The following is a 14,535-nucleotide window of genomic DNA, read 5'->3' on the forward strand; positions in this document are numbered from 1 at the left end:
TCTAGTATAGTTTTTTTTTTTTTTAATTTTTTATTGTGGGTTGTTCAAAACATTACAAATTTCTATGCATTACCTTTTAAGTGTGGGGAAATACAATTGCTTCTTGGAAGGAGAGGTGACAGTTTAGAGTCCCATGGAGACCCATCTTTCAGGGACTGTTTAGACACTTGTACTTTTATTAAGATGTTAAAATGGAATGACCCTGAATCTATGTAAAGTATGTTTCTTTTTACCATCCCTATTTCACATGCTGAAATAGGGTGAAAAATTGAGCTTTCTGCTTATATTTGGTAGACTCTGCTCTCTAGGGTAATTATTCTGGCATGATAATTAAGAATGAGTAATATGTGTAGCTATCTTGGAGCATTCAAAGGAAACACCTGAACACCTATCAGAGTTCTCTTTCAGAGACTGCCAAAGTACTCTCTTTTGGTAATATTTTATTCTCTGTGTATTAAGATGGGAGACAGCTGAGCAATTATTACAAAGAAATGCATTTCCAGGTGCGGTGGTGTCATCCCAGTGGCTCAGGAGGCTGAGGCAGGAGGATCACAAGTTGGAGGCAAGCCTCAGCAACTTAGTGAGGTCCTAAGCAACTCAGGGAGACCCTGTCTCTAAATAAATTTAAAAGGTCTGGGGACGGGGCCCAGGGGTTAAGCACCTCTGGGTTCAATCCCTTGTACCCCCCCCAAAAAAAAAAATCCACTGTAATCAAAACAGCACTGACGTACCCTAACCTATGCAAGTCTGATCTATGTAGACTCTGCTCAGGGGGCTTCCTTCCCACTGGTCTTCAATCCTCCTCATTCAAATCCACCAGAACTTGTAAAGCATGAACTACACCGTTGTGCAGATAAAAATCCACCTTTCCTTGAGGCAATTGCTCTTGTTCCAATTGATGAAGGCCACTGTCCTTTACCTGAGGAATCACCTTTCCATTTCTCCACAGACCCTGACAGTACACCTTCCCCCACTCGTAAGATGAGCAAAGGTGGCCTCTACAGAATTCCTGCCCTAAGGAACACCTTTCTGTCTGAAATTGGCATTGGGATCTTGGTAAACACCGTCTTCCTCCTCTTCCATGTTTTCTCGTTCCTTCTTGGGCACAGGCCCAAGCCCACAGACCTACCCATTGCTCTCCTGGCCCTGACCCACCTGCTGATGCTGATCATCATGGGCTTCATAGCTACAGACATCTTTATGTGTCTCTGGAGATTTGGGATAATGTCACCTGTAAAGCCGTCATCTACCTGCACAGGCTGATGAGGGGCTTCTCCATCTGCACCTTGTGCCTGCTGAGTGTCCTGCAAGCCATCACCCTCAGCCCCAGGGGCGCCCCCTTGGCAAAGTTCAAACCCAGGTCCCCACAGGACACCCTGAGACCCCTCCTTTTCCTGTGTGTCTTCTACATGTCTCTTAGCAGTCACCTCTTAGTCTCCATCGTCGCCACCCCCAACTGGACCTCAGGGGATCTGATGTACGCCACCGATTCCTGCATCGTTTGGCCCATCAGTTACTGTATCCGGCAGATGGTGTCCACCCTGTTTACCTTCCGGGAAGTCTTCCTCATGTGGCTCATGGCCCTGTCCAGTGGGTACATGGTGACCCTCCTGTGCAGGCATAAGAGGCAGTGCCAGCACTTCCACAGCACCAGCCTGTCCCCGAGAGCCTCCCCAAAACTGAGGGCCACCAGGACCATCCTGCTGCTCATGGGACTCTTCATGCTCATGTCCGTGTTGGACTACATCATCTCCTCAAGAATTATATGGAACAATGACCAAATTTTTTTTATTTCATCCAGATTTTTGTGGCTCATATCTATGCCACAATCAGTCCTTTGGTGTTCATCTGCACTGAAAAATGCATAATTAATTTTTTCAAGTCCCTATGGGGAGGTCCTTAAATGCTCAATTATTCAGGCAGGAATACATTCTGGTAAGTTCAGCTAATGCCACTGGCTGCAGAACAGTTCATCAGAACATGTATGTATATGCACATATTATGTGTATATACACACCATATAGAACATACGTGATGTGTATGTGTATATATCTATATGTAAATAGCAGATCACCCACATACATAAATATATACCCACACACATACATATACATGCTCTTTTTTGGGTGGGATACTGGGGATTGAACTCAGAGGCACTCAACCACTGAGCCCCATACGTAGCCCTATTCTATATTTTGTTTAGAGACAGGGTCTCAGTGAGTTCCTTAGGGCCTCAGTATGTTGCCAAGGCTGGCCTCGATCTTGCAATCCTCCTGCCTCAGCCTCCCAAGCTGCGGGATGACAGGGGGCACCCCATGCCCTTTGTAGACATTATGTTTTGGTAAAGTTCTGATATGTAATGTGCTGTTTGCATTTTGCTGATTTACCTCAATACATGTAGATGGCATAGACATCATGAGTAATGGAACCACATACTGTCACCTGTCACAAAAATGTCTGCATTTCTGAATGGGTCTTCGTGGAAAATGGTGAGTTGGATCTCAACTGGGGCACGACCTGGTTTAGCATTGTGTATTATTTGGGTCTGGAATGCCTGGTGCCCAGGTGTTGAAGGACTCATGTCCAGCCTGTGGCACTGTGGGGAGGAGATGAGACCTTTAGGACATGAGGCCTATTAGGAGGAACATAGATCATGGAGGGCTTGCCCTTGAAGCAAATATTGGACTCTGGCCCCTCCCTGTCTCCCTTCTGCTTTCTGGATACCATGAGGAAAGCCACCTTGTCCCACCCCACTCTCCCCATCATGATGGACGACGCTACCACAGACCAAAGCAACAGTGCCAGTTGGCCACAGACAGCAACCTCTGTAATTGTGAACCAAAACAAAAGAATATTTTCCTCCTTTTAATTTGTTGATCTCTCTGGTGTTTTTCACAGATGTGAAAAATTAACCAAAAAGTTCCTGCCCAGTAGTGGTACACAGGAAGCGGTCCTTTCGGTGACTCTACCAGATGATGTGGTTCAAAAGCCTTTGCAATGGGTTTATGAAAGAAGTTTGGAAGAGTTTGGTGTACCAGGCTAGGGAAAGTCTAGAATTCCACAGGCAGATCTTCACGGGTGATCATTGTGTGGGTTCAAAGCCAAACTGGCACTGACGGGCATGTGGACAGTAAAAACTGTGTTCATGAGGCCTCAGACAGGAGTGAAAGTTCTCCTGGGGATCAGGATGGGCCTCCCATGCAATTCTGGCAAAGAACTTGTTCACATTTGACTCATGCTCCAAGACTGTGTGGGAGGCTGAGTTTAATGGTGATGGGGTCATTAACTGGCAGAGGACATTTCTAGGTAACACAAGTATTCAGGCTGTGGCCTGAGCATGGCTGGCTTCTTTACGCCAGATTTATGATGAGGATTGGAAGCCAAAAACAAACAAACAAAAAAAGCAGATCAGAAATATATGGAAGCCTCCACCGTTTGTCCAGAAAAGAAGCTCTTGTAAAGTCCTGTCAAGGAGGAGAGGGTCACTAATGAGATGATACTATTTTAAAAGAAGCCAAGTACTTTGCACAAGGATGGTAAGAAAGATGCTTTGAGGGTCTATCAGAAATCAGCAAGAAGCCATCCATGGCAGGCTCAGAGGTGTGAACTTTTTCAAAGAAGACTCTCCTCGTAGAAGAAACTTACTGTTGTACAGATGTCGTGAGTGGTATCATCTTTGTCATTTCTCAGCAAACTCATGACTGTAAAGACAAGCTAGTGTTATTACATTGGTTATGTATCCTTCTAGGGGGCAGATTTCACTGACCCACTGTACGAGATTTTGCCAGAATCCTCAGCTTTTTCTTTGTGTAGAATTATATTGTCTGTAAAGGGAATCATTTGGCTTCTCCCTCTGTATTTGTGTATCTGGTGTTTCTTTTTCTTGCTCAGTCTCTCTCATCAGACATCCTAGTGCTACACTGAATAAGACCAGTGATAATGGCCATCCTTGTCTTGTTCCTGATCTCTGAGGAGGTGGGTTTGTATTTCCCCTTCCCCACCCTTCATCCCACCTCCTGTTCCCTTCCCTCAGTTTCAGTGTGATTGGTTCCACAGCTATACTATTGTGACTTGAGACATCAGGAACCTCCATGTGGCTGTGTCACTGCTCAGTCTTCAATCCTATGGATGTAGACCGAGGAGTTGGATACCAGGGTCACATGGTGGTCTCATTCATAGATTTTTTTTGAGGAATCTCCGTATTGCTTTCCCCACATCCTCACTGATGTGTAGTCCCACCAACAACATAGAAGTGCTCCCTTTCCCCACATCCTCACCACATTTATTATCACTGTGTTCTTGATGACAGCCATGCTGACCAGAGAGGAAATCTCCATGTAGTTTTAATTTGTATTTCTCTAGTTGCAAGAGATGTTAACATTTTTTTTTCATATATTTGTTGACCATTTGTATTTCTTCTTTCGAGGAATGTCTGCTTAGGTCCTTTGCGCATTTATTGGTTGGGTTATTGTCTCCTGCTTTGCCTCTCACTGAGGATTACTCTGGCTCTTCTGATTCTCTTATCTTTCCCAATGAATTTCATGACTTCTTTTTCTATTTCCGTGATGAATGCCATTGGGATTTTAATGAGAATTGCAATAAATCTGTAGAGAGTTTTAGGTGGTAGGACCATTCTGACAGTGTTATTTCTGCCTATTCAAGAAGATAGGAGGTCTTTCCATCTTCTCTGGTCTTCTTCAATCCCTTTCTTTAGTGTTCTAGAGTTCTCACTGTAGATGTACTTCCCCTCTTTTGTTAGATTGATTCACAAGTGGGTTTTGTTTGTTTGTTTGTATGTTTCTTTTTACTTTGGTTTTGGTTTGGTTTTCAGGCTCTTGTGTATGGGATGGTGTTCAATGAAAGATATTGGTTGAAAGTTTTCTTTCCCTGATGGGTCTTTGTCTGCTTTTGGCTTCAGGATGATACTAGTTTCAGAATTCTTGAAAAATCCTCCATGATTTTTAATATTTTTATTATTGGTTGATGGACCTTCATTTTATTTACTTATTTATATCTGGTGCTGAGAATGACAGTTGCATATGCTATCTGTGCTGTCTCCTGTTTTCTATGTTATTTAGTCCTATACAAATAATCAGAAAAGTAATCATTTTCCCTGTCTCCTTTTTATTAAGTATGCTCAGATTTGCTTCTCTCATCTTTCTGAAAAAAATGGAGTGCTCATTGATATGTGACTTTCTAAATATTGAGAGATTAAAAAGTGATTTTGTATAAACCCGAAAGTAACAGGGGTGACCTTATATTACCTCAACCATGTGTTGTAATTTCTCATGAAATCTTTCTTGTCCCACATTTAATCTCACAAATTAAAAATGAATGGTGACTCTACAGATTGTGTGTTCTGCCCAGTAGCCAATTTCGAGTGAGAGGGCAGTGGTCCTGTGTCTCCTTCACATGAAAAGACAAGTGATCCTTTTCCTTGCCCCCCAAAGATCTGGGAGTATAATTTTCAATAGTTGAGCAGGAAGAACATATGGTCCATTCATCTGGCCTCTTTTTTATTCTTCATTTTAAAATTCTCCTCCCCATTTCCCTCATAATGGTTGTGTCTGATAGGCATTCTGTTAGGGAGAATATTTGGAAAAGTTGATCCTCATTCTGTTCAGGTGTCTGGGCTCACTTTTTTTAAGTTCATATTTTTTATGCAAATATAGTTACAGAACAAATGTGAACCTATCCCCTTTTCTTCTTTAAGCAAATTGGACTTGACTCATGTCATTTTTTACTTCATCAGGGAAACAGATCCTCCTTCAGGTATGATGGGTTTCCCAGGAAGAACAGCTTAGTGTCTGTGATGAAGCTCCTTTGGTGTTTCTTGTTGCTATTAGAAAAGTAAGTTTCCTTATACTGAATCTGAAGACAGATTTCAAACTATTGTTATTGTGTAGTTGCTGCTGGGAACCCTGAACTTTACTGAAATCTTTCCAATATATGGAAACAATGGATGATCATCAACCAGATTTTATAGGAATAGCCATCACTCATTTACCCATATATTCTACAGGTTTTCTCTTTCATATTTCTGTAGCTTGCACATTTCACAGTGGGTTTTCACCCAGCATAGTACCTGGTTGGTAGTGCTGGGCCCTCCCTGATGTGCAAGCTGATTCTCCCTAGTGCTCTTCATAGTTTCCCAGCTAGAACTGTGATGAAAAGTACAGCTTGCTGCCCAATTTCCCCTCAGTCCCAAACTCACATGAAGCAGGACCAGCCCCCCTCCCAGAACTCAATTGTTCATCTTTAGTTAACATACAGTAGGTGATGGGAGTGGGGGGCGGGGCTTAAGTACATGGAAAAGACAAAACAAATTATGCCCCTTTTGTGGCTGCTGTTATTATTATTATTATTATTATTATTATTATTATTATTATTATTATGGTACCCAGGTTTGAGCCTAAGTGTGCTTAACTACTGAGGCACATCCCTAGTCTTTTAATATTTTATTTAGAGACAGGCTCTTGCTATAAGCCTTAGGTCCTCACTAAGTTGCTGAAGATAGTCTCAAAAATGCAATTCTCTTTCCTCAAACTCCCACGGTGTGGGGATTACAGATGTGCACCACCATGCCCAAACGGTGTTAATTTCCCTGTGATTTATGTCCCCCTCTGTGGACTGTCCAGTATTTTTTTAGGATAGTTTGCTTTCTCTTGTTTAAAAAAAAACATGATTTTTTTTTTTACTTGTATGTTTCCAAGTACCATCACCATGTTAAGCGCCTTAGTTGAGGAGGCCCCTTGAACACATTGCAGGAGGGTAGGAATATCTCATCTTGTCCCTGAGCCTCTAGACTCTTTGGTGCTGAGTGCCAGGACTCATGGCTGGGAGAGGACATGCCTGGTGATTTATTTTAGCTTGTATTATGAAGGGCTCCTGATCACCAGAATGCTTTATAATATAAAGGAGATATTAACATATGCATAGCTGTATACTTACCTTTAGAACACTTACATATCTTATAATATTTAAATGAATAAGATATGTGTGTCTGATGCATATGATATACTAATACATCAGTATGTGATCTAAACTCTGGACAGAAGCTGGACAGAGTCCTGCATACCTATAATCCCAATATAAAAAATAAAATTGTCATTTTGCTGTTTGCTACATTTAAGAACAAATAAACTTTTTTCCCTAATGGTCTATAGAATTTTCCTTTCAGTCAATTACTGCATGTCCTCATTCATGTACGGAATCTAAACATGTTGCCCACATAGAGGTGCAGCTCAGCACAATCTGGGAAGGGTCAGGGGAAGGAGCAGTCAGAGGAGGGGTGAGGGGCACCTGGGCACAGCGGCAGGGCTGGGGTCAGCAGTTCTCATGTCTATAGCTCAATGTGGTCATCAGAGTCTACATCAGGTGGTTTCGTGTGACCAAATAAGAGTTTTGAGACTCTGCACACTTAGAAATTATACAATGTGAGAAAATCAAAATGTTAATTCTCCCATGTATTCAGCAGGCAATGTAAACATGTATTGACTTCTAATACGAGACTCCCTAAGTCCAGATATTATGTCAGCTAAAAGTTAAAATTAAAAAAAAATATAGATCTGCATTTCAATGATTAAACGAAACCTGTACTTACACTCTGAATTCTCATGTGGCACCAAAAATGTTCACAAATCTTTAACATGTCAGATTTCCTTAGCACTTTTGGTTTTTGTACTAGGGATTGAACCCAGGACTCTTTACCGATGAGGTACATCCCCAGCCCAATTTTAATATATTATTTTTAGACAGGGTCTCACTAATTTACTAGCTGGCCTTGAACTTGACATCCTCCTGTCTCTGCCTCCTGAGTAGCTGGGAATTCCTTAGTGCCTCTTACATCCATAGGCTCATGAACAAATTTAGCCTTAAGACTTTGTTTTCAGGTGTTATTAGGTTCAGTATGTGAAAACACAAATTAAATCTCAATGATTACTTATAGGAGATGTTTGGACTAAAGTAAATATATATGTTTTCCAGGAAAATATTCTGCCAGTAAGTCATTTCAAAATTCTCTAGAATCAGAGCTGGAGATGTAGTTCAGTAGTAGAAAATGTATCTGGTATGTGTGAGGCATTAATATAATAAACCCAAGTATCAATTTTACATGTGGACACCTTGAGTCGGGAGAAACGTCATTGCATTCTTGAAGGAAGACGGAAAACTTGGACTCAAAAATACTCATGTTTCAAAGATAGGTTGGATACTTACACTGTAATAAATTCCTCAAGTGGAGTGAATGTGTGTCTATTTTCATTATGGTTCTGTTTATCACAATGATTCCACGTATTTAAGGTTTTGTTTTGTTTTGTTTTGATTTGGTACTGGGGATTGAACTCAGGGACACTGAAATAGCAAGTCCCATCCCCAGCCCTATTTTGTGTTTTATTTATAGGCAGGGTCTCACTGAGTTGCTAAGTGCATCACAGTTGCTGAGGCTGGCCCTGAACTTGCAATCCTTTGACATCAGCCTCCAAACCTGCTGTGCTGCTGGGATTACAGGTGTGCTCCACCTCACCCAGCTTTGCACATATTTAAGTAGAAAAAATACTGAAATATGTTTCTGCTAGTATTTGACACTGTACTTGGATAACATAGGTCAAATTGGGATTTCATAACAAAAATAATTAACATAGATAGCTGTGTGGGGGAATCAAATCGTCCTAAATTCCATTCTGTTTTCTCTGAACAGAGATTCCCAACAGATTGTAATTCTGGTAATTTTTTAGCCTCTCTGAGTTGGTGATAGAGATGATCAACTATTAAGAGATTTCTATGAGTGAGGATCTTCAGAAGTCTAAATAATTGAACAATTCCATAGAGATCCTACTGTGCAGCAAGCCTTCCCTGTATGGCAAATGTGCTTCATCCTGTTTCATGCATGGTATCTCATGTACATACACGATGGGGTTTTGTTCAGCTTATAGATGAGATGAGCCCAGAGCCCAGGTTCACAGGCTTCTCAAAGTTGAATACTTATCCTTTAAGTGGAAGATAACAAAGGCATATCCAAGCCATCTCACTTCGGAGGTTGCAATACTTAGCATTTTCTCTGTGAATATATGAACAAAATTACATGCGTTCATGAACAAACCAGAATAAAGGTAACAGGAAGCTAACGTTAATATGCATGGCCTAAGACATTGAGGCTCTTTGCTTAGGAGGGCTTTTTTCTAATTAAAGCCCTGTAATTTCAATTGACCCAAAAATACATCGTCCTTACTACAATAAGGACACATACTCCATCCTTGCAGTAAGATATCACCAAGAAAAATTCAAGGTTGCATCCGGGAAAGATTTTTTTATAACATTGGAGCTTATGAATGAGAAATATATGACAGATGTGATCATGTTTAATGCTCAGGAAATCCTTTTATACTTTTCATAAATTGGAATCCAGCCATGATTGGGAAATGATGGGAAAAGGGAGAGGAAAGAAAGAATTCCAGTGTGTGTCAGCAAAACTTCAGTTAAAGGGGACAGGGGCACTGGGACAGGCCAATAAATTTTCCTTCTGGAAACAATATTGGCTGAGAGGGATGCAATTTAATATTTGTGACAATGCATTTCCTTACTTTTCTCCCTAAGACACGTACTCCATGATTCCTTACCCCAAAAGATGAGAAAAAAACACATGGTGCATGGTGTTATTAATTTAAGAAGCACCTTTTACTCTGAAGTCAGAATTGGGATTGTGGCCAACACCCTCCTCTTTATGTTCCACATCATCAAGCTCCTGTGTGACAAGAGGCTCAAGGACACGGACTGGATCATCAGTCTCTTGGCCTTTACCCACCTCCTGATGCTGCTCAACACGGGGATCTTTGCTGCAGACACTTTTACATCTCAGGTGGGGCTTCAGGGTGATGTCACAGGTAAATCATTTGCCTATTTGTACAGGTTGATGAGGGGCCTGTCCATTTCTTCCACCTGCCTGCTGAGTGTCCTGCAGGCCCTCACCCTCAGCCCCAAAGCTCCTGCTTGGCAAAGTTCAATCCTAAGTCCCCACAGGACAGCATGAGTTCCCTTCTCTTCCTGTGGGTCTTCTATATGTCCTTCAGTGCCCACTTCTCCATCTCTGCTGTTGACAACTCCACTGTGACCTCACAGGGCCTTATGTTCCTCAGTGACTCCTGCACTATCTTACCCATGAGCTACTTCCTCAGGCATTTGTTTACTGTCCTGGGTGCATTACGGGATGTCATCCTTATAGGGCTCATGGTCCTGTCCAGTTGGTACATGGTGACCCTCTTGCATAGGCATAAGAGGCAGTGCCAGCACCTTCACAGCACCAGCCTGTCTCCAAAAGCCTCCCCAGAACAGAGAGCCACCAGGGCCCTCCTGCTGCTCCTGGGTTTCTTTGTGCTCATGTACTGTTTGGACTGCATGATATCCTCCTCAAGAACCATGTGGAACAATGACCCTGTGTGCCATTCTGTCCAGATCATGGTGTCCAATGGCTACGCCACCATCAGTCCTTTGGTTTTTATCTGCACATCAAGACACAGCGTTACCTTTTTTAAATGTTTGTGGGGGAAGGACAGTCAGCGTTGAATCATTGCATGATGGGTCATTTCTCAACCTGAGCCACTGCACTGCCATGCATCAACACATCATGGCATAGTGAGTTTGCTCTCTGTGTTGGATCAATGCATAAAGTGGTTTTTAAAAATGATTACATTGAAGCTTGAAACTGAGAAAAACATGACAGATTATTGTCCATATGGCTCCAAAAAAGCTAGTAACTTTATATTTCTGATTGATGTGTGAAAGAAACCCTAGGAAGTAAATATCACTTTCTTTTTCTGAATCAGTGCATTCATTTATAGGTATGTGAGACATTGCAGTGGTTTTAACAAATCAAAAGTCTCAGAAATCTCCTTTATGCCTAATAGATTTTAAACATCCCTTAAACTGCCATCTCATCTATCAATTGAACTTTTATGAATATATAAAAAAAACTTGATATAGCGACAACAACTATTATTTAAACACCATTGCTCAGGATACCATATTTATAACAGTCAGTGATAGAGACAGTCTGATATTCTCAAGCATATGAATGTATGAAGATATGGTCTGGATGTATCATGGAGTTCCACTCAATGTTGAATAGGAGAAAGATTTTGGTGCATAGGAAGCCACAGACAAGTCTTGAATTTATTATGTCAAGAGGGTACATGGTGACCCTCTTGCATAGGCATCAGAATCAAAACTGTATACATCTACACACAGCATGGTGGAAACTTCAGTAGAATAATATGCAAAGACAGCATATTGCATTAAATACTAAGCATAGCATTAAATACGAAGGTGAACCTGATGTATAAGAAACCACAGATGAATCTTGAAATCATTTGGTCAAGTGACTGTCACTCACAAAAGAATCAACATTGTATAAAATCTACCTGTAAAAGATGGAAGTTTGGGTCCTATAATTTATAAAGACAGAATGTAGTAGTATGGCATTTTCCTGCAGCTGAGGAAGGGTGTGCCCTTGGGAATTTTTATTTAATGAATCCATAGATATTTTAGGAATAAGAAAAACTGGGGAGATGGTAGAGAGAATCCATGCACCCACATTTGAATTTGCTTAACGCCACTGACCCGTACTCTTAATCACAGATAAATGATAAATATCATCTTTTGTTTACTTAAATAATAATAAAATGTGGCAATTACCTTATAATCAAGGGTGAGGAAAACTTTCTCTAAAATTACAAAGAAAACTGCAAGTAGCCCAAGGTGGTGGTGCCCACCTGTAATTCTCAACAACTCGGAATCTCAGGCATCACAACGTGTGGAGTCAGGAATGGGCTAATTTGAACTTGGATCAAAGTGACAGAACATGACATGGTCCATATGATTAGGACACATATTATTTTTCTGAAGCTCCAATTTGGCAAAGTTCAAGCGTATATCCCCACAGGACAGCCTGAGATCCCTTCTTTCCCTGCGGGTCTTCTATATGTCCTTTAGTGCCCACTTCTCAATCTCTGCTGTCGACAACACCACTGTGACCTCACACACACTCTTATATTCCTCAGTAATGCCTGAACTATATTACCCATGAGCTACTTCCTCAGGCATTTATTTATCGTACTGGGTTCATTACAGGACGTCTTCCTTATAGGGCTCCAGGCCCTCTCCAGTGGGTTCATGGTGACCCTCTTGCATAGACATAAGAGGCAGTGCCAGCACCTTCACTTCACCAGCCTGTCTCCAAAAGCCTCCCCAGAACAGAGGGCCACTAGGACCATCCTGCTGCTCCTGGGTTTCTTTGTGCTCATGTACTGTTTGGACTGCATTGTCTCCTCCTCAAGAACCAGGTGGAAAAATGACCCTATTTGTCATTGTATCCAGATGATGGTGGTCAATGGCTATGCCACAAGTAGCCCTTTGGTTTTCATCTGTACTAAAAAACACAGCCTTAACTTTTTGAAATTCTAATGGGTGAAGGAGAGTAAATGTTGGATCATTTCATGATGGATAAATTTTCATAAAAAGCCTCCACACGGATGTGCAATCATTCATCATGGCATAGTGTGTCTGCTTTCTCTGTTGAATGAATAGACAACGGGGGGATTTTATGTGATTACTTTTAAACTTGTGAATGAGAAATACATGCTAGATATTTTTTTCATATACCTCTGAGGTAAACTAAAGTCATTATATTATTTTTTTTTGGGGGGGGGCAGAGGAGTTACTGAAGATTGAATTAGGAACACTCAAACACTGAGCCACATCCTCAGCCCGATCTTGTGATTTTTGTGGAGACAGAGTTTCACTGAGTTGCTTAGCACCTTACTTTTGTTGATGCTGCCTAAACACATGATCCTCCTGATTCCATTTCCCAAGCTGCTGGAATTACAGGAGAATTTCACTGTTCCTGGCAGTACGTTGTATTTCTGACTGAAAATGTGAGATGGACCCCTGAGAGGTAAATCTCAATTTTATTATCTTCATTAGTCCCTATATTTATAAATATATGAGATTGGAGTAGCTTTTAATAAGTAAATAGTCTCTGTAGTCTCTCTTATGCCTAATAAATTTCCATCTGAGGTATCAATTGTGCTTTTACAAATATAACAAATAATATTGGTAAGGACTCAAAACTCTCATTTGGACAATTTTGCTCCTGGTACCATTACCAAAAATATGCAATGGTGCAAACATTCTGATATCCACATGCATAGGAATGTATAAACATGGGGTCTGGATATATCATGGGGTACCATAAGAAACCACAAATGAAAGTTGAAGACATTATGTCCAATGAAATGTCACTCTTAAAAAGAATCATCATTGTATAAATCCACACATAGAAGGTGAAACTTTGGGTAATGTAATCTGTAGAGACAGAATATAGAATAACATTTTCCAGTAGCTGAGGAGAGGGTTCAGTAGGGGAATTGTTGTTTGATGGATATAGAGTTCGTTTAGGGAGAAGAAAAAAATTCTGGACATGGTGGAGATCATACATGCCCACAAAATTGAATGTGCTTAATGCTGCTGACTGTACTCTTAAACATTGGTAAATGAAAAATTTGATCTCTGTGTATTTACTCACCATAAAACCTTTCAATCACTTTTAGTCAATTAGGAGAAAAACATCCTCTGAATTTACAAAGAAAAGTGAAATGACTCTCAAAGTGTCAAAATATTTTCCAACAATTTGAAAATATTTCAGCAAAACTGGGCCAAACAACCTGGTTGTGGTGGTGCAGGCCTGTAATCCTACTGCCTAGGGAGGCTGACATAGGAGGATTTCGAGACCAGAATCAAGTTCAGCAACTTAATGTGGCCCTAAGTAAATTAGTAAGATGGTGTCTCTGAGCAAAATATAAAAATGGCTGGGGATATGGCTCAATGATTAAGAATCCTGAGTTCAATGGCTGATGCCAAAAATAAAACATAAAATAAAAACCTATTCCAAACAATCATTTGAAGATGATTCCCCTGAAGTCCCCCATCACTTTCACTTTTGTACGAAGAAGCAATTGAAGTTCTGGTATTAGTTCAGTCTGGGCACCACATCTATCTCAGTGTTGTCTTAAGTGGTTCCTGTAAGATAACTATCTGAATGAAGTGTTTTAAATTAGGACAAAATACCAGATTTAAGCACCATCTGGAAAATTAATAACCTGGATAACAGTTCATACAATGAAAATATGAACTCATAAAAGTCTTATAAATCGGGAAAAAATTGAATAATAATGTCAATTTCTTTTTTATTTAACCCGGAAAACTAGGTTTGTTTAAGATATTCAAATGCTATTGTCAAATAGCCTGTATCATTTTATCAGATGCCAAATGATACAGGCTATTTGAGAATAGCATTGCAATATCTTATCCTTCACAGAGAGTCACACACATGATCCAACAATCACAATCTGTATTTTACCCCCCAAATGTGTATGCAAGCATTCATAGCAGTTTATACATGATCACTATAAATTGAAAAAAAAAATTGTAAGGAATAAAATTGTACTTGAAAAAAGGAATGGTTAAAAAATATTGTTCTTCCAA

At 40.6% G+C, this 14,535-nt stretch overlaps 1 protein-coding gene across 1 annotated transcript; it reads left to right on the top strand.

Moving 5' to 3' along the window:
• The first annotated feature begins 981 nt into the window (after positions 1-981).
• On the top strand, positions 982-10,560 carry LOC114082678 (uncharacterized). The gene is given in 6 exon segments (XM_071600721.1): positions 982-1,213; positions 1,216-1,784; positions 1,787-1,895; positions 5,753-5,772; positions 9,626-9,974; positions 9,977-10,560. Coding segments are annotated over 6 exon segments (1,863 nt in total).
• Positions 10,561-14,535: the final 3,975 nt, after the last annotated feature.

This window comes from Marmota flaviventris, chromosome 13, assembly GCF_047511675.1.
Source record: "Marmota flaviventris isolate mMarFla1 chromosome 13, mMarFla1.hap1, whole genome shotgun sequence".
Taxonomy (NCBI): Eukaryota; Metazoa; Chordata; class Mammalia; order Rodentia; family Sciuridae; genus Marmota; species Marmota flaviventris.